The 21,506-nt window shown below is 42.1% G+C and overlaps 1 protein-coding gene across 1 annotated transcript in view; it reads left to right on the top strand.

Annotated features, from left to right (window-relative positions):
- FLT1 (fms related receptor tyrosine kinase 1) overlaps positions 1-21,506 on the top strand; it is a 111,334-nt gene that overhangs the window by 70,510 nt on the left and 19,318 nt on the right. The window contains exons 14-18 of the mRNA XM_050331215.1: positions 3,672-3,818; positions 5,743-5,874; positions 12,092-12,198; positions 15,424-15,562; positions 21,390-21,494. Of these exons, the coding sequence (XP_050187172.1) occupies positions 3,672-3,818; positions 5,743-5,874; positions 12,092-12,198; positions 15,424-15,562; positions 21,390-21,494 (630 nt within the window). The remainder of the gene's footprint in view (positions 1-3,671; positions 3,819-5,742; positions 5,875-12,091; positions 12,199-15,423; positions 15,563-21,389; positions 21,495-21,506) is intronic.

Raw genomic sequence — 21,506 nt, 5'->3', positions numbered from 1 at the left:
GGATTAAGAACCAGCCAAACTGCTGAAGGAGAATTAAGGGCAACTTAAGAATTCCTTGTGAGTGTTTCCCCTTTTTTTTTCCCATTGTCATGATTTTACTATGGGATGTTTCTGTGTATTATAAATTCTGTAAAAGGAAGAAGTTGCTATTTTTAATAGATCTGATGATAACTTTATTTTTTTACAATACATAGCTTTTTATTTTTGGTTACATTTATGATTGATCATTTATATAGCATTTACATAAGCCATAACAAAACAGACCGTAGTGACCAAAATAGCAAAGGAACAAAGTGGCTGTGCTTTCAAAATAGAGGGTGACAACATGACAGTTTCTTGCGCTTGGGAACTCACCCAACTATTTCCTCCTTTAGGTATCGAGACTGTGTCCCACGGCTGAACTTGCCTTTCACGTGGGAATTGCTTTTGTCAAGTGTGAAAGGGTAAACAATAGCATTTCCCCATAATGCCAGTTTCATGGAGCCTAAAATGCTTAGAAAACAATTGATAACCTGGAAGTTGTCAGGGTAAAGAAAAGAATAATCATTTATATCTTGAAATGGCACCTATAGCCTGCTTCTATACAGTAGCTCTTTTGTTCATTATTACTGTGATGGCTTCCAGAAACAATGTGTTCTTGCAAAGGGATCAGGCTCTCTTTTTTTCCTAGACCATGCCTAAAAAGCAAGTGAAGTCACTGGTGACTGCTTAAAAATGGAGCAAGCGCACTCTTTAGCATTTACAAGTCTTCAGGAGAATTACAATATAGAATCCCCCTTTTTCCTGGGGTATTTTGTGGGAAGACGTTTGATGGCAAGGTGGGTGGTGATGACAGGACATTACAAATTTTCCATGGCCTTGGGAGCCAAAGCACGATGACTTGTAGCAGCCAGTTGCCAGGCAATATAAATTTGGGTCAAAAAAAAAGAGAAATGTGTTGATTAGACTGTTCTTCTGTGAAATTGTTGTGAATTGCCATGATGTACATCACTGCTGAGTGGATGTCCTACCAGCCTAGTCTCAACCAGCACTTAGAGGGCCACGCTGTGTAAGGATGTCATAACATCCCAATATGACTGGCTGTGTTGGGAGGCTCAGAGAAAGCTCACGGGAAGTGTTTGAGGAAAGCAGTTCTTGGTGGCCAGAAAAAAGCTACTGATGTCACTTTTTATGTCCTCAGGTGACTGGAGAATCTCATGGGTTTGGGGAGTTTCTCTGCCTTTTGTTGTGTAATATATTATTTAGGGAGAGAGGTGTGAATTATATTTCTTCTTTTTAAGTGTTAAAAATAAAGCTTGTATTTATATTTTTGTACTGATTAATAAAAATAAGTGAACAGACAACATAATCATAACAAAGGTCAAAAATGGATGGAATACAAATGTAAACCCCAAAAATTAACAAATTGTAATTTTTTTCCCTTGTTTGCTTTTGGAAATGCAAATTTTCCCTCTCTACAACCCCAGGTCAGATGAGTACTTTGACACCAGTGTCCCCTTCTCCCCTCTGTAACCCTCCTGTCGCTCCCCTGGGCCAAACTCTGCCTACAATGAAGTTCCTTGCAGTAACTGAGAGCAGAGCTTGGTCTAGCAAGGCAGCATTTGAGGGCAAGCATGAAGGCTGGAGTCAAGCCCGGGGGGCTGCCCTGGGTGCTGAGCCCTGCACTGTGAGTGCTGGTGGCCAGGGCAGCCCCTGGGCTTTGGAATGAACAGAGTGGGACATTGGAAACTGCTCCTCTTGGCTTCAAGGCAAAAATGAATGGGAGAAAACAGGTGGTTTGCAAAAGAGAATAATCCTCAGGTTGACCAAGTCCTTGAAAAGTCAGCTGATTGCAGCAGAGAAATTACTGAAAGTGTGTGAAAGATGACTTAAGTTTTAAGCAAAAAAAAGCTTTTCTTAATATGAAACCCCATCTTTAGTGTATGGCTATAAACAAATTAAAATTAATCACAACTCACAGAACGTGTGATTTGCCTTTGTTGTGTCATCTTGTCTGCTTTCATTTTGGATGCCTGGGATGGGCTGTCTACCAGGGACTGGGGATAAATGTGAACTGTGGAGTTCCTCTCAGCATGTGTACGTGGACATGCATCAGACTGTACCTGTTCATAGTGTGAAAAATGAGAACTGTGCAAAAATTGAGGTGAGGTATCGATGAGAAGAGGGCAGTCTTCTTGGCTGCAAGTCAAATATAGTTAACTATGTCATTGTGTAGGTATGTGATGAAGAATTTACTTTACAGTGTCTCTCATAAGCAATACTGTTTGGGAAGAGAGAACAAATTGTCTGCTATGCTGTAAACAATATACAGCTATGCCTATGGAAATTACTGGTTTGCAGCTCAGAAAAGCCCAAACCAGTCATGACTATGCTGGAGTTAGTTCCAAGGGGCAAAGATAGCTTACTTTAAAAGTGTTTTTAGTGCTATGGGTCTCATGCACACTGCATAAGCTGGTGGTACTTAGGTGCTTTCTGGAGAGTTTTTATTTACAGCTGGTAACAGAATCATTATGAAGATGGAAATGTCTGGTTAGTTTTTCTGTAAGGATGGAGAATAATCTTCCAATCACAGAGTATCGAATATTCAACTGATATTAAATTTGGTGTATTGGTATCTGTTGCAGTTTAAAAGAAAATATTTGCAGAGTTGTTTTCTGCTTTGTTTTGTTTCATATTTGGAATGTGTGTCTTATCATGTTAGAAACTGCTGATCCTGTCAGTATCCTTGAAGGGAAAGGTTGCAAACAATCATAGAATCTGAGAGAATCTGCAGAGCATCTGCATCTGTGACACTGCTCAAGAGCTCCTTGAATTCTCCATCGCTGCTTTAAAAGGACCAAAATACCAAAAAGAGTTGAGTGAGAGTTGCAAATGTGAATGAAAAATGTTGCCATATTATGTGCATAAAAGTCACAAATATCTTGACCTTTGTCAGAACTGCCTTCATCTCTGCATGAGATGAGGGAAGGAGTGGCAAAGTGTTAAAATTATGATGAGATTATTTTGCTTCTTTCAGGGATGGCTTTAACGTGAAGTTTATAATGTGTTTTTCAAATGCTGTGCTGTGATTTGGCCAGGTCTTGTTACATTCAGCCAAATATGTGAAACGCAAAACTGGAAGAATTTATGAAGACTTTGGGACAATGCTTTTGGGCTTACGGTTTCTGGTTTTTGACTATGTGAGTTTACTGAATATGATTTGTAACTGTACTATTGAAGTAAATTATAAAAGTCACATTCATGGGTATTATGGTGTACAGAGCTGCATGGTGCTATTAGCAACACTGAGATACTCTGCTACAAGGATGTCCTGATAATTGTTAAAATCTTTGGTTCACTGTTTCTTTTGATGATGAAAAACTGAGCTTTCATATGAACTCATTGCTTTTGATAAAAAACAAACATGGTAGGTCATGGAACTGAGAAAATCTCTTGAGCAATGTCATCATTGGGTCTTCACTGGTCATCATAAGCTGCAACTGCTGAGTAATGGGAGTTCTCTGTACACACCAAACACATGAGCAAAGTGGAAGAGTAAATAAAATCAGTGAACAATGAACTGGGTAGAACAGCCCTAGCAGTCAGTAACATCAGTAAAATGAGTGTAGGGAAGATAATTAAACCCCCATAGTTACCAGAATGTAAAACAGAGGTGTTGTTTTGTCTTGTAGCTCAAGAGGCACCAGCCCTGCTGCAGCAGCTTACGGATCAGACAGTGAACGCCAGTAACTCTGCCATGTTGGAGTGCCAGGTTCGTGGCATCCCTGAGCCCCAGATATCCTGGTTTAAAAACCATGAGGAAATACAGCAAGAACCAGGTGAGAGCTCTGTGTACTCACCTACCACCCACAGGCTTTTTATTTACCCATCTGCCATTGTAGTGTCATTGGTACCGGCACCCAGACGTAAGGAAGAAATATTGCTGAGGTGTTCCAGGCAGGCAGGCAGGCAGCAACACAGGTCCTCCAGATTGTTCTGTCTCAGTCCAAAACCTGAGCCAGGCTGAGGTCTAGACACAACAGGTCTTTATGGAGTCAGTGGAAAAAATGTTCATCTTATAAGAGTCATCTCCAGAGAAAGAGACTTCCCTCCATTTACTATAGAGGGAGCCTAAGGATTGGGTGTCTTGGCCAGAAGGCAGCTAAGCAAGAGAAAACCAAACTCTTTGTTTGTATTGTGTTGTGTATGGGAGTACCGGGGGAGTCTGTGGTAAGGCATTCAAAGTCTGTTCTTGAGTCACAAGCTATCTACAACACTAAATCCATATCTGGAATATCCAAAACTGAAATGTGTCTACTGGCAGCAGAGGAATCCAGGTCTCGTGCAACAGAAAGGAACAGTTTCCCAGGTGAGTGTGTTCTAGTGACAGGAAAACTTTGGGAGATGTTTACTACTGTGACTAGAATGTTGCTTCAAAGATCAGCTAAGACTAAATGTCCGTCTGCTGTAACCACAGTCATGGACATGTTCCTTGGAGATTTCAGATGGAGATGAATGATGGAGGAAAAAACAAAACCTTTGTCATACAAAAGGTTTTGTATCAGAAACTTTTGGATCAGAAACACACACTGAGCTAGTCTTACAGGCTTAGCAAAAGCATTCAAGGAGGTTTGATCCACTCAAACTTGAGTTATAAGTATAGTCTTCTATTACAATGTTTTAGAAAGTTTGTGGTTATGGTTCTGTCCTGCATTATTGGAAATTACTATAGCATGAGTAAAGACAACTGGAAAAAAGTCTGAGGATTTCTCCAAGTGAGTTATAAGCCTGTGCAGACTTGCAGCCCAAGCACTAAACTCAATCTAGAGCCAGATTCCATGCAGCTTTATGGTGACTACATAGTTGTAATGCGCATTAATAACGCTGTCCTCTAAAATGTATGCTATGTGTCTAACTTGGGTGTAATGCAACACATACAGTTAGGAGCCAGCAAGATTGTCTCCAGAGGGTAGGTCAGAGCACTTTACTTAGGTGCCTGAAATAGATGGTGGGAATACATTTTGATTAGACTGTAGCTATGATGGAGCCAAACACAAGTGTGCACTTGACTGCACATTTCCTGGCTATAGGGTGCCTCAGCAGCAGGCAGTCTTGAGGCCAAATCTGCTCCCTGCCTCTTCCTTGCTTCTTGGAGTATTACGCAGGCTGGCTTCTGGGTTGACCTAGCCGGAATAAACAAGATGTTAAAACTTCAGGTAACTTCTGTGTTTTAAGGTACACCTCATGGGACCTCTCCATGCACTATCCAGAGTCCTTTTGTGAAGGGGACCACCATTCCATGCCACATGGGCAAGTGAGATTTGAGAGGAGTCTGCTGCCCATAGGGGCAGTCTGGATATCTTTTGGAAGTGCTCTAAACTGGAACTGCTTGTGGGGCAAACCTGTGCCTGTAAATGCAGTAATCAGACTACCCATTTTCCAAAAGCTGGAGACATGCTGAAGAATTCACCTGGATGAAAGCCTAGGCATAGAGCTCATCAACACAGACAGCACCAAGTGCTTCCAAGATCATTCCCTTGGGCTGAGCTTTTTCACTCACCCAAGTGCTTTGCAAACAATGATTTCCAAAAGACTCACAGAGCGTCCAAGTACGTTTGGCTTTCCTGCAGATAACGTTGTGCTGTGCGGTCTGTGGCTCATATTTTTTTTTTTTGAGAAAAACTTCAAGCAGATATTATTACACAAGGGCAGTTTTTGTTTATATCCTGGCTCCCTCTCATTGCAAAATATTTCATTTCACAGGAATAATTTTAGGGCCCGGAAGCCGAATGCTGTTTATTGAAAGAATAAAAGAGGAGGATGAAGGACTTTACCAGTGTATAGCCACCAACTTAAAAGGCTCCGTGGAGAGTGCTGCATATGTCACGGTACAAGGTAAAGCATGACATTAAATGGGAAGTGCAAGCTTTCCAGGGTGATGTTCTTACTCGGGCTGGAAGGGTGAGGGTATGACCTGAGACTCATCTGGTGATCTCTGAAGGCAGCAATTTGAAGGAAGTCCTAGCAAGGGAAGCGTACCAGGTTGGAAAGGAAGCCTAGCAGGAAATGCTAACTCAGAGTGTGTTTACACTGACCTAAAAAGAAGAATTGCTTCAACCCAACAAAGATCAGGTCAGGGTAGAAGATAAATGTAAATTTAGTATCAGCAAAACAAACAAAAAACAGAGCAAGAAACTCTCTCCTACCCACACATTTTCCCATTTCAGGTTAATTCTGTAGAAATTAGCGGCCTGGGATATTTTCAATTGTTTATTTTCAGCGTAAAGTGAACTGCCAAATAAGACTGAAAGATTTTACCCTAGTAATAGCTACATATGTGAAGGTGCTATTACAGAGAAGTAGGTATGATCTAGTTATTTCTGTAACCATTACTTGTCATAGTTTGCTACTCATTTAAAAGTCCAGCATTGTTCTGCCTTCTAAAAATCTTGACTCATGCTGGTGGCAGTGACTTCTATCAATTAATTTTACATTGGATAAAAGTAAATTTTATTCAGTGACCATTTGATTTCATTAAATACCCTTTTAGCTCATAAATTATGACATAAGAGAAGTAGATTTACGTTCTCCATATAAGTCAGTGCCATGTATGAATTAAATTTGACATAATCTATTTTACTGATCTCATGTGTTAAGTAAATAGTCCTAAATGCATTTACTTTCTCTTTATAGAAGATAATTTGAGTATCACCTGGTCTCTTAGGGAGGGATTATGTGTTTGTGGATGTTCTCATACAATTGCAGAATGTATACTATTAGTATTTGTATACTACCCTACAGCACAAAACAATTACAGCTACTAAATCAGTATTGATTTTTTGCCATGAGTGTGTTGTCAGTCTGAGTTAATGGTGATGATACAATGATGTTTTTGCTTGAAGAGGTCAGGGATAAGTATATTTGCATGTGGGCTAGCCTAACTGGTGAAATAAAGGAGTTAAAAATTATTTATTACGAATAATTATAGAGTCATAGAATGGTTGAAGGAACATTAAATAACCTCTAGTTCCAAGGCAGGGACACCTTCTACTAGACCAGGTTGTTCAAAGGCCCATCCAGTCTGGCCTTGAACACTGACAAGAATGGCTCATTCACAGCTTCCCAGAACAACCTGTGGCAGTGCTTTACCACCCTCAGAGTAAAGAATTTATTCCTGATACCCTAATCTAAACCTACCCTCTTTTACGTGAAATTATTCTTCCTTGTCCTATCACTCCATGCCCTGGGAATAAGTTCCTTTCCAGATCTCTTGTAGCCCCATTTTAAGTACTGGAAAGTGCTAAAAGGTCTCCTCACAACCTTCTCCTTTTCATGATGAACAAACCCAGCTCTCTCAGCCTGTCCTTATAGGAGAGGTGCTTCAGCCCTCTGATCTTTTTTGTAGCCTCCTCTGGACTGACTCTAACAGGTCCACATCATTTTGTGTTGGACACAGAGCTGGATGCAGCACTCACAGGAGTGGAGTAGAAAGGCAGAATTACCTCCTTCGAGGTGCCTTGATAACACTAAGCTTTTTGTGGCTGCTGTAATAGCTAAAAGAGTAACTTGCTGTCCAATGCATCCTAATTGATAGTCCTGGAAAATATCATTCATTATTGTATTGATTTTTAACATCATTGCAGCTTGTCTATTTATTACATCCACAAATATTCTGTCAGATGGCTTCTAGGAAGTCATGTCTCCTACTCCAGAAAAAAGAGCAGCCAAGAAAGCTTCTTCTCTGGTTACATGTCTTGAGGGACCACTGGCAATGTCCTTGTATGACTCTTGTGGGAACAGGAGATGAAGACTACTGCATGAAAGTTTATGGCTTTGAGACTGGACGTTAAAGAGAAAGAGAGTTTGTCTTATCTACTATAACCAAGGAAAATGCCTTTCTACCCTTTTCCTGCTACAAGAAGGGAATTCACTGGAGGTTTTTTCACTCATTCCTACACTGGTCTGGAGTGCCTGACCATCTCCCAGGGAGCGACAGCCTCTTACCTCATCCCTGAGCCTGGAGGGACAAGATCTAGGCTTTGCCACTTTCTTTGTGTTTCTGAGAAACACAGGCCCTGTGCCTGCCACTGTGAGCACCAAAGCCTTCCCTCCATCCCAGCGGCTCTCAGAACATGGGGCCACAGATCAAAGAGAGTGGAGCAGTGCCTCATGTCAATGGCCATGTTTAGCAGATTGGAAGAGTTGTGAATGAGTCAGGAAGGAAACTGTCTGCTCTCTTTATTTCCTCTGAAAAAAAATCTTATACTGACAGATAAAACAATGTGTTATTTTTGTATCCGAGATGGATGAATGGATGGTGGAATCAAAGGACTGTCTTTAAATAATCACAGCCTGTGTTTAGTTTGGAAGCAAAGGGTTGCTGGGCTGTCTGAGTAGAAGAGGGGCCATGTTTGTGGGTATGTCAGAGCAAGCTCTCCTCTTGCTCTTGGATGAGGAAGCAAAGAGGCAGCAAATATGCCAGGACAGAACAGAAACAGCAAATGGCTGCCAGAGCACCCAGCAGATGGAGGACACTGTATCCTTAAAAGCCTGGGGACACATGCTGCTCAGCACATGGGGAACACAGGCTCTTGAGCAGCTTTCTTTTGGGGGCCACCCTGCTTAGAGAGTGAAGGACTTGCCATGAAAGCCTTGCCCTGCCTGCCCCTACGGAGAGCCCTCACACTCCATGTCAGCAGGAGCCAGGGATACAGCTAGTTGCAGAGGTGCTGCATCCTGAAGTGGATGGGCTGAAAAAGGAAGGAGCATCTTTTACGCTGATACTCGCTGAAATATGAGCGTATAGCAAGCAAATGAATACAGCAATGTGTCCTGCCTTAAAACTGATGTTTGATAACTTAATGTGAAGCCTGCTGATGAAAGGAAAGCATCACATTTATTAAGTATTCACTGGACTATTCTGACACTATGAAAATGGTGTGTTGCCTTTTAAATAACTTTTATTTAAATAACTTTCATTTAATTAAGTTTTTAAAAATAATTTTCTTAAAATAAATTTTTCTTAAAATAACTATCTATGTATCTATCTATCTATGTATCTATCCATTCATCTATCTACCTACCTACCTCCTTACCTACCTAACCTCTCTGACTTTGTTATCAAAAAGTTGTTGTGCCTTTTGGGTCACTCTGAAGTCATCAGAAACTTCTCCATGAAGTTTAACTGGGATTTCCTCAGCTACTAAATGAAGTTCAGCTCGGATTATGTCTTATGTCAGTAAGAGTAAAGGCAAACATCAGGGTATACTTAGACTCCTGTTACCTCAGAAATCCACCAAAGTGGGGTGTGAAGGAGTCCTGGCATTCTCTAGTTGAATCCCAGTTTAAACTAGGGTTATCACCAACAGTACTTCCAGTCAGTGATTTCTTTGTCTGGCTAGGTTATGACAACTTCCAAGGATGGAAATTCCTCAGCAGCTCTGAGCACCCATCCCAGTGCTGCACCACTGTAATTGTGGGATCACATGGATTAAACAGGGTAGATCCCATTGGGGTAGGAGTCAGGGATGTTTTGGGTGCAGCAGAGTGGTGTTATAGCCCCAGGCATTATGTTTCCCCTGATTGATACCTAAGCTGCACTTTAACGTTTAGGTGTTTAGAGCTGAAATCCTAATGAGCAAGTACATGCCAGTGAGGCAAAGGCTTGAGCTTGTAGCTGGAGGGATCAACACATTAATCCAGGCTCTCATCCTGGCATACTTGCACAGTTCTGGTGGCTCCTCTCACTACTGAGAGAGAGAGGAGCTGCTGGTGGCACTTCTTCATTCACCCCTCCTAACCCGTCTGCAGCACTGCAGACATGGTACAGTGTGGGAGGGCTTTCAGAGGGGCTCTGGAGCTGGAAGAGGGCAGCTGCTTGTGGCAATGTGTCAGGCAGATGGGACAGAGCTGCATACGAGGGAAAGTCTTTGTCTGATGAGGTAGCTGTTGAGTAAATGTCTGGGAGGGAAGTGTAGGGGGAAGCCAGAAATTCTGGGCTAGTAGGCAGAGAGAGGGATTTAGTCCTGCCTACAGCCTCTCCAAACTCTGCTAATCTTAAGAACTCTTCTAAGTGTTTCTGCCTGTTCTGCCTCAAATCAAACCTTTTCTTACCCAGATGAGAGTTCTGGCTTCAAGGCTTTTAGCAAGACTAGGAATCTAGCATTTGATAGCTCAGCCCAATCCCTGCTTGGGAAATGCTTTCTAGTTTTCTATATTTGCTTGAACATTTCAAAGACAGCACATTTGTGCCTCTTTGCTAACTCCTGGGCAGCATACTGCAGTGGTTAGAGGGTTGCTGTCTTCCACCTCAGGTTTGGCAGTACCATCATGCCTCATGGGTTTTCTGTGTCCTGCCAAATGGAGCAGCGGCAACAAATGACCTGCAGCCCCTCCATGTTTTGCTGAATAAATGTCAGAAATTATTATTCACCATCTGCATGTGTGCTGCTCAGAAGCAAGAGAAGGGTATCCGTATGTAAAAGGAAACACTGATGCCAGAGAATAAGCACACTGCATTAGGTTGTATTATTTGTGCCATCACTATGTTCCATGTCTAAATCAAGTACTTTAACAAATACTTGTGAAAAAATAGCACTCTTGGAGAATAGATACTTTATATCTTCATTTGTAGTTGAAATTGTATTCTTCCTTGTGGAGCTTTATTCTCCCAACTCCAGAATGGACACACCAGAGCAATCTTAGATATGGGGCATGAATACAAATCTGATTATCACTTTTAAGGAGGGAACACATTATGCTAATTAAGCAATATGCTTATACGCTCTGAACAAAGCTCTCTAGCCTTGCCTAAAACCAGGCAACATATCCCTCTGAATTACCCTGTAAACCCACCAGTGAGACATCAATCATCCCTTTTTCATGTGTCAGGAGTAACACCAAGCTGATGGGCTCTGAAAGTACGCAAAAGCAGTTGACAAAACTACTGTGAAATCATGTTCAGAATTACTCCTCCTCATCCTCTCATTTCCCCTCTCTAGAGGGTGTTTCAAAATAAGAGGCAGAGTATGAGGGCTCTTTTTGCTTTTGCTACCAATCAGATAGAAAACATATTGTGGGAAGTGTCGAATTTTGACATGATCACAGGATTTACAAACCAGACTGCTCTGAAACTATTTTGCACATTCATAAATAGCAGTCTGAAGTGAGTTTTATTTTGACTTTTTTTAAGATCTGTCAGTGGGCTCTAATACTCTCCAGATTTCTAATGTTCAGCTTTCTTGCTGCTCCATTTTCAGCTATTGTTGGTTTTGGTTTTCCCTTTCTGTGCTTAATCTGTTCCCTCGTTTGGAGAGCTCTCCCAGCTCCCTGCCAGCTGGGTTCTGTGGGGTGCTGCTGGGAAAGGAGAGGGTACCGTGTCCCCTCAAGGAGCCAGGCCCTGTGTTGCTGGTGTGACCAGCAGGAGACCTGAGGGCACAGAGCCCACAAGGGGTTGAAGGGAGCACTAGTCCATATGCCCTAGGTTTCTGACCTGTTGGAATGGGCCCCTGTGCCATGCTTTGGATGAGCTGATTTTCCAGATGCCAGATAAGATCTATCCAGGTCATGGGAAGAAGAGCTCATGGACTTCTGCTGGCAGCACCACGATCCTCCAAAGGAACCCCCAGCTTTACCCCAGTGAGGGTTTTGGTGAGGGCTGGTGGGTTTCCAGCACGACTGGGAAGAAGTTGTGGGCTGCAAGGCTCAGCAGGGAAGAGCTCTCTGAGCAGTGCTCAAGGCAAGGCATCCTGTCCTGGACAGCAAATCCCATGCAGCAGTACTGCAGCATGCCCTGAATCACACTTGGATTCACTGGTGCCTACACAGGCACAAACCCTCCCTGGAGTTTCTCCAGCATGTTATCAGCAGCTCTCACACCACACCACTGCCCCTGGGAAAGGGCCACCAGAGCCATCCCCTCTGTGCAGCCCTGTCCTCTCCTGAGGCTGTAGGAGACCTTTCTTTTGGCTCTATGACCCAGTCCAAACAGAGATTAATTCCCCATTGAAAAGAAGCTGGTCCTTCCTGGTATTTTATTTTAATGGCAAAAAAACATAAAGTGCCCTTGTTTTTCAGGTCATTTTCTAAAATGTTTGCTGCTTGATTTTCCCAGGCGTATCAGAGAGGTCAAACCTGGAGCTGATAACCCTGACCTGTACCTGTGTGGCTGCGACGCTGTTCTGGCTCCTGTTGACCCTCTTCATTCGCAAGCTGAAGCGGGTAAGAACAGATGGGGATGTCCTGGTGGCACCTGCCTCTCCTTGGTAGCCCTTTGGTCATGTTAGAAAATCTTTCCAAGGCCACTGGAATTTCTGAGTCTACCAAAAAAAAGAATTCCATTTCACTTACTGCAGCACCACCACTTTCACAGCACCAAGCCTGTCAGAGCTCAAGAAGAATTTGGACAGTGCTCTCAGGCACATGGTGTGACTCTTGGGGTTGTCCTGTGCAAGTCCAGGAGCTGGACTTTGATGATCCTTGTGGGTCTCTTCAAACTCAGAATATTCTCTGATTCTGTGATACTGCTCACCTTTGTTCCTGGTGCAATCACCAGGCTGCTTGTGGGTGCTGGGGAACCGTGACTTGCAAGGCTGAGTATGAGTAAGCCAGGAAGCAAAGCCTGGGTGGGGACAAGGCTCTGAGGCTCACAAGAATTCGTGTGCCTGACTCCCACCAAAGGCATCCCCATTCCCTTGTAAGAGCTGTGAGAGTTTGGCATCTTAATGTCTTTGAAGATCTGATGGAGTGGGAATGATAGATCTTCACAGAGTGTGCTGGGGTCTGGTTTGTGCAGTGTCAGGTATAATTACATCACTTCCGAAGTGATATTTTACTGAAGCTGTTTTGACGGTGCAGCCTGTAGAGATATGATTCTGTATCAGTGTGATAAAGTTATCTGCCCCTGCATCTGACCCTCCTTCTTGTCCAAGGCTGACTGTGATGGCTTAAAGCCCCTTTTAGGTGACAGCACCATGCCTGCGTCTCGCGATGTGTGCAGGTTAAACCACAGCAGTTTACATAAGCAGAAAATACAACTCCTCAGTAGCTCAGAAAGATCTCATGGTAACTTGCAGGAGAAGATGGGTTTGAGGGAATGGCAGTATTGGGGTGATGGGCTGTGCACTCAAGACATGAGGTGAGAAATGGCTGCATGTCCCCTCTCCCCACTCCCACTCCACTGTGGCACTGAGGGCTCCCAGCCCAAGAGGTATCACAGCGTGGCACCACAGGAATCGGCTCACAGCCGCCACGGTGGAGCACATCCCACGTGGCTGAGCGATGACTGCTAAAGGTTGGTGCAGCCTGATGGACCTCTGAACCAGGGCAGTATGGCAGCAGTCACTCTGCCTGTATTCTTACTGCCACAAACTTCAGTAAGGAGAAACGCACAGGAGTTTGCAGGGAAAGAAAAGTGGAAATCAGCTGAAGCTGTGGAGAAACTTCATAGCTGTAAGAGAAATTACAAGGCAAGTGGGACCAGTACTGAATGCTCACGATAAAGCAATTTGTAACGTGACTGCAAACCCTTGGAAAAAATGGAGTTTTCAATGTAGTGAAGGGTTGCAGATTATTTTTTTTATTTTTTTATGAGATCAAAACTTGTTAGATTGTTAAAAGATAATACAAATAATCATCATTGTTGTAGAACAAGGAACTTCAACTAGATTACATATCAAGGCTCCTTTCCAGATGAGCCTTTCCAGCTACTGTTGGTCCATGTTTGTGGTCTTCTCTGTGTTTCTCTTATAAACCTTAAATCTCAAGGATTTAATTCTGGAATTAGCTTTAAGTTAAACTTTATATAGAAATTATGTTACTGCAACAGAAAAGAAACACATCCTCTCTGAGAACATTTTCTTGAAGCCTGTCTGTTAAGCATACAGGGAAAGAAGATATCCTTAACAATTCCTCGTCATTGAAAATGTTACTTCAAGTCTCTAGTTGTGCCAAAAATTTGGTATTCGGTGCATCTGAAGGAAGAACTGTAGGAAGCAGTCCGAACTTTTCCACTCCCTTATTGCTTATTGTGGGATGGGTTCACTTAAAAGCTCTTCTAGTGTGACTGGTAGGAGCAGTCTGGTACACACATCTCTATCAAGAAATGCTCTTTTTGGAGCACCACACAGGTTTCTGATTCTACCCATATCCCACTTACCCATGTCCTGTCCAGTGTTAGTGGATGGTTTGGATCCAGGCTTTATGCCTCCTCAGTTTTCCCCAAGCATCGCTACAGTCTTTCTTGGGACTAACTTTATATTTTTTGGTATGGTGAAAAGCAACTAAATGAGCAGCTATTAGTTACTGTCATTTTGGTCTAGTTGTGCTTGTAATCAAGGCATGCACAGCTAGTAATATCCTTCTCAAAAATGCCTGGAAATGTAGGTATTAGGGACATTATCCCAACCTGTAGAGGAAGAAATCTGAAAGTCACAAGAGACAATTGAAGCAAATTAATAAAAAAAACCCCACTATATGGATATATCTGTACATTTGTGCCTGCACCCGTGTGCTACTTACACAAGTTTAGGAAAAGTAACATATTCAGGTTTAGTTCAGGAGATTTCCAATAAATTCCAACTAATAGCCAGTAAATTATGGCAAACACTAGACATTTTCTATAGAAATGTAAGTATTCCTGTGTCAAGAAAAGTCCAGTGAATTACAACAGCAATCTAGATGCTCTTTGAAGGAAAATATATTTCAAAATGGATGGACTGCAGAAACCTTTGCGATCAGATTTATCTTTCCTTACATATCTCATGTGAAATGGACAATCCATTTGCTCAGTAGAAACTGCACTGGCAAATCCATTTGAAATTGTATGTTTCAAATTATGTCTTTGAGTCTGGTTGTTTATAAATTTCTCCAAGCTCTAATAATTTGCATAAAATTTTTCAGGAATGACACCAAAGAAACAAAAAAAATGTGAAAAATTTGTAAGCAGTTTCTGAAGTGCATAATATCTAATCTCCTGATGACTAGTCTTGCACAAGTTCTAACCACATATGACCTATCTTTGATGGGTATATGGAAAAAATAAACACTGACAGTTGAACTCCATCTGTTGCATTTGGCCACTTCTTGCTTTGCACAATCATGAAGAAAAGTTATTTTTATCTGCAATGTTTAGTAATTTGATGAAAACATTTCTCTTGACTGTGCAGAGGGTCCTGTGTCATAACACCATATGTTAATACAGATCCACGGGGATTTCATTGAAAAAAATGGTATGTCATATAGGAGGAAAGCTGGAGGAAGGAGTTTCTTCTATATAAAAAGTCTTGCAATATATAGAATAACCAAAGAGAGCTTAACCAAACCATTTATTTTACTGTGAAACACACAACCCTGTGAACAGAATGAACTTGGAGCTCCTGATCTAAACAAGAATATGCTTACAGATGCCCTTATACTCTATTTAATTTTGCAATATTTGTTTTCTAGCCTTATTCCTCTGAAATGAAGACCAACCATTACCTGTCAATCATAATGGATCCTGACGAAGTTCCCTTAGATGAGCAATGTGAACGTCTGCCTTACGATGCCAGCAAGTGGGAAATTGCAAGGGAAAGACTTAAACTAGGTAATATTGACATACTTCATGTTGAGTTTGCAGTGATTGAGTAAGATGTATCAGTAACCACAGATATAGAGGAGCTGGGTGTGTTCTAGAAGTGCAGCACAACATACTCCCAAGGTTTGGTGTGATCTGTTCCATACTGAGGGCCAGCGGCCTGTGAAAGAATTACAGCATTTAGGACTGACTGATTGTGTCTACCTGACTTTTCACATATATATTTTGTCTCCAGGTAGGAGAATTAAATAGAATCACATAATCTTTTATGTTGGAAAAGAACTTTATGAAGTACAATCATTAACTCAGCACTGCCAAGTCAATCACTAAACCATGTCCCTCATTGCCACATCTACACATCTTTTAAATACCTCCAGGGACAATAAGTCTACCACTTCCCTTGGCAGTCTATTCCAATGCCTGACCACCCTTTTAGTGAAGAAATGGTTCCTAATGTCCAACCTAAACCTGCTCATGCACAACTTCAGGCCATTTCCTCTTGTCCCTGGATCCCCTCGTCCCAGTCATTGATAAAGATATTGAACAGGGCTGGTCACAGCACTGAGCCCTGGGGAACACCACTAGTGACTGACCACCAGCTGGAATGTAACTCCGTTCACCACCACGCTCTGGCCCCGGCAATCCATCCAGACTTTTACTCAGTGAATAGTCTACCTGTTCACGCCGTGGGAAGCCAGTTTCTCCATGAGAATGCTGTGGGAGACAGTGACAAAGACTTTCCTAATGTCCAGGTAGACAACACCCACAGTCTTTCCCTCATCCACTAAGTTGGCCACCTGGCCACAGAAGGAGAATACAGACAAGAATGCTGCACTGAGTATTTTGCAGACTGATTTACTTAAAACATGACATAACCAGGGCAACCAAAGGATTCCAGAACAGACTACCAACTTGGATGCTTCTCTCTCTAGACTCCAGGAACCTGACTTTTGGCATTTACTGTAATTTTGGTGATTCACTGTAATTATGGTGAAGGATCTAAAGGGGAAGCTGCATGAGGAGTGGCTGAGGTCACTTGTTCTGTTCAATCTGGAGAAGAGGAGACTGAGGGGAGACCTCATTGCAGTCTACAACTTCTTCATGTGGGGAAGAGGAGGGGCAGCCACTGATCTCTTCTCTGTGGTAACTAGTGACAGAACCTGAGAGAATGGCCTGAAGTTGTCAGGGGAGGTTTAGGTTGGGTACTAGAAAAAGGATTTTCACCCAGAGGGTGGTTGGGCACTGGAACAATCTCCTCAGTGAAGTGGCCACAGCACCAAACCTGAAAGAGTTCAAGAGGTATTTGAACAATGCTGTCATGCCCATTGTGTGATTCTTGGGGTAGTCCTGTGCAGGGCCAGGATCATCCACAAGAATGATTTTTGTGGGTCTCTTTCAATTCAGGATATTCTGTGATTCTGTGATTTTCTTCCCTCGTAACCTGGTTATATATTCATTCAGAAAAAAGCCAGTGCAGGAATGGGTCCTCATAATTCATCCTGTACCCCTTCCTGTTTCGCCTTTTCCTCCTTTCCAGCACAGTCTCCTTGTTTTCCCTCTGTGCTGCAGTTTTGTAAACAGTCTTGTGAGTGCACCATGAAGTGTAGGAATGTGGTGACACATAAATTCATGCATAAATAAATAAATATCCTTGGAAACTTTAAACCTACAGCCAACTCACCTATAGATATCCCAGCCAAAGGCATGGGCTTGGGAGCATTCCTTATTTGTATAGCCTAGAGTGGAGCTGATGAGGAGGAAAGGCAGTTAGGGATCATATTTTGAAGAAGGATTCCCTCCAGAAACCACACAGATTTTAACAAAAAGGTCAACATTAAAATATCAATTATAAGCTCAGCCTTTTTGTTATAGTGCTGTTTGTTCTTTCAGGCATGCATTACATTTGTCCTGCAGCAAGATCTAGGAAATCCTTGTATTTTAGTTAGGAGCTGTAACAAATTCCTTTTGCCTTCTGGGTATCAGGGACAGAGGGTGATTAACACATGCGTACAATTAGGATCACACTTAATTTGCCTGCCAGAAGACACAAGGTGACCAGATGTGGATAAGCACAGCTGAAATATATTGCTTGTGATTTATAATTGTCATACACAATTCTGAGAATGCTGAAACCTTGTGCTGGCGTGTCTTCAATCTTTAGACAGTTTTCTTACAATGATGGACCAAGAGCCTGATGTGCAGACAATGTGACCACTGGGAAAGAAACAAGCAGAAATGGAATGTAAACACCAAGGAAAACCCCATGTCTTGCAGGGTTGGTGTTCAGAGTCCAAAGATGAGGAATGATGACCAGAGAATGAGTTAAAAGTGGAAGAACTGGTATAAACAAATAAAGAATGCCGCCAATGAATGAAAACCAGATTTGGAGAAGTTGTGTGTGTGCAGTATGCTAGATTAGCTTAGTGCAAGTCCTACTTACATGACAGCTGGCTTAGTCTTTGAGTAACCTTGGCAGTCTCTGAGGATTAGTGTCTCACAAACACAAAATGTGCTCCTATGGTTTTTTAAAAATATTTTTACTTAGAAATGCAACCCCTTTCAGCATCATGTTTTTCTTTCCCACCTACTTATCCTTCAGGACACATATTTATTATAACTTTTGCAAATAAGTGTCTCTTTTTCAGCCCACATCTCCTTTGTTGTGTGTTCCTCCAACACACGTACACACAGCACAGGGCTGTGATGCAATGCTTGTATAACAGTACTCCCCCTTCTTCTGTAAGAGGTACAGACATTATAGGAAGTTTCATATGGGCATCACTGAAGTCAGGGTAATTAACATTCAGTATAGATTAGCCTCACTGAGAGCAAAATGCCATCTTTTCATTAGGGGGAAAAATGCTGGTGCTATAAATCACTGTCAGTGTGGTTGGTGATAAGTCCATCACAAGCGTTAGCGGAGCTATTGTGCACTTCCCACCTCACTCTTGGGCTTGACCTTCCTAATCTGTGAGAGGTCACACACTGCTGATGCTGTGATGCAGGACCCTGAGGGAGTGTTGCCTCATGGCTGCAGCGCAGTGTCAAACACACAGATGGTGGATGGCTTCCTAAGCCCCACTCCCGCCTGTGCACTGCAAGCCCACAGTGCCGGCAGCGAGCACAGAGCTCTCCGCTCTCCTTCACGTGAGAGCTGTCCTGTGCAGCAGAATGGAAAATATGAAGCCACACGTGGGGAAAACCCAGATCACTCAAACTGTGACAAAGAATCCAAGAAATGAACACACCTTTGAGCCTGTGCCTTCCCACAGTGGAGTTCGGTGTCTGCAAGTACTTTTTGCTGATGCCCCAGTCCAGCAACTCACATGCTTTGAAGGATCCTGATAAAATGGGACTGAAATGGAAACCTCCTGATCCAAAACTCCTTGACAGAGGAGTATGTTCACTTTAATGAGTTCTGAGTGGCCCATTAAATCCAAGTCAAGTGTGGAGAACTTAAGTAGAGCAGTTTGCTTCATTGGTCTGGATCTAAATACTGCAACATTTCATACCTGAGCATTACCCCAAAATTATCCACTGTAGCTGTTTGAAGGCTGTGAGAAGTTGACTACTCAGATGGTTGGGCAACTCAATATTCCTCTGTTTAATAATTTTGTAGTTACCTTTTGTGACAACAAAAGGGACTTTTGCAAGAACAGCCATAGCCACAATCTACATACTAAACTGTGGAGTTTTGAGCTGCACCCTGAAAAATTAAAGCAGCCCTATTTGTGCTACCATTTACCACTGTACAAACAATAGCAGAGCAACAAAGACAAGTGTTATTACAGTTTCCCATTAAATCCCACCGCTGTTTAGAGAAGGAAGTGCTGTTTCCAGTGCTCATTCTCCTTTATGAAAGGTTAGCAGCTTTGTATAGCTTTATGAGCTGGTATGTTTTCCAAGTGGTGACTAAGTAGGTTATCTCGATGTGGGAAGTGAGTTAATAGTGATGGAAACAGATTAAAGCTATGGATTAAATAAAGGTATGATGTGGTTTATAGGACCTCAAATTGCAAGTTCATTTTGTAGAAACCATGAACAGTCAAAACATTAAGGACTAAGAGCATTAATTCACTAAGAAAACTGAGACTTTAGTCTTAATGATGCTTTCCTTATACATCTGCTGAATGAAGAATCTATAGGCAGTAAATGAAAAAGGTGACTGTAAATTTTTAGACACGCACTGATTCACCTGTATTTCTCTGTCAAATACTAAGACCTTCACAAACCAAAGTTCAGTCTGTTGATGCTTTGCAGTCATGTAGATTTAGTTCTTTATGGTTTTTACTTGATGCAAAAAACCCCAACACTTGCATATCTAGGGTGGACAAATTTCTGGGGTTTTTTTGGCTTTGCATATTCCACTCCATGCTTCCATTGCTTTGATAACATATACTATTTGCTTCTATTGACAGACATACTGAGAATTACAGTTTAGATATGTGATCAGATATAAAAGGCAGTATTGATTTTATTTAGAACTGACAGCAGCCCTTTTTCTTTGTTTGCAAGTATCTGGGTGGGATTCATCTCTCACTCTAACGTCAACAAGACAGATGTCCAAGTGAGAGCTGGTCAAACAGGTGTCCATCATAGGAAAAGGAAATTGTCCTATGGAGGTGGTCATGTCACATATATCCTTTGCTTTTGTATGAAAAGCTGACCATTATTTTCTACTTTTCTTCTCTATACCACAAAGCCTGCTGCTAGGCACTTTGGTGCCTGGGTTCTGCTGAAGGGAAGCACAAATTCAATCTGCGAAAAGTTACTTGGAAATAGAACTTATTGCTAGCTAATATGCTGACAAGATCTCTCTGACCAAGACTTTGACAGCCTCTTTAGAAAGGGAGAGGCAGCCAGACCTTCAAATGCTAATAAATCACAAAGGAGGTGGTGAAGGTCATAAGATTGGCATAAAATATCATGAACTTTAGAAAAGTTATAACTTGGAGTGTTACCTGGTTCTGGACGTGAAGAAAGAGGACACTTACCTTCCACTGCTGGAGAATTTTATTGATATCCATTGATTTATTTCAAGGACCTCTGAGTGCTTCTCCTGGGGTTTGCTCAGTAGGAGCCTGATGATGGTGATACAGCACAAATGTCTGCCCTTGGACACTACTCACCATGAGCAAACATGACATTTGTCTCTCCAAGCCTCTTCTCACTAAATCCCCCAGATGTCATTTTGCAAATGTAAAGATCTCATTTGCACAGATGTGCAGCTTCTCGCCACTCCATTATCTCAATCTGTTATCTATGGCTTGGTAGGGAAGGCCATCAGGGGGTTGTGCCTGTACTCCTGATATCACAATTCAAAGTTCCTGTTGCCTCCTTGGAAGGAAGATAATTTTAAGGCATCTTGTTTGAGAAGGAAACCTTTAATTTGTAAAAATGACTAAACTCTGTGGCAAGCTGCATCTTAGTGTGTCTGAGAGTTCAGGTGGAGGCCCTCTGTTATTGATGATGTAACTAGCAGCACCATAGCCTGTTGCATGGTGCAGTGTAATCAGGGAAAAGAAGCAAAATCTTTTTCTGGCAGAACTAGACTGAAAAAAATGGGTCAGAAGCTAGTGTACCTCCACTGAATGGTTGCATTCATTTACTGACATTTTCAATAGTATAATTTACTTCCTCCAATGGTTCTGTCTTCTAGTTTGTCTGCTTTCTCTTAAAAAACACCAACAAACCAAAAAGCCTAAACCACCTATATGTTGGAAATATACCTATGGGACTCTTGTAGAATACATTTTTTATTTCATGATCTATGAAGCCATTGGTTGACGATTTCTTTTTTACCAGAATGTATTTCTCCATTTTGTTTTCTTTGCAGGAAAGTCTCTTGGACATGGAGCTTTTGGAAAGGTGGTACAAGCATCTGCTTTTGGAATTCGGAAATCACCAACATGCAGAATAGTTGCTGTGAAAATGCTAAAAGGTATCTTGCTGC

This window comes from Myiozetetes cayanensis, unplaced genomic scaffold (genome assembly GCF_022539395.1).
Source record: "Myiozetetes cayanensis isolate MyiCay16 unplaced genomic scaffold, myiCay2020 scf5-8, whole genome shotgun sequence".
Classification (NCBI taxonomy): domain Eukaryota; kingdom Metazoa; phylum Chordata; class Aves; order Passeriformes; family Tyrannidae; genus Myiozetetes; species Myiozetetes cayanensis.
The sequence above is the reverse complement of the archived record's forward strand: the minus strand, read 5'-3'. Positions and strand labels throughout refer to the sequence as shown.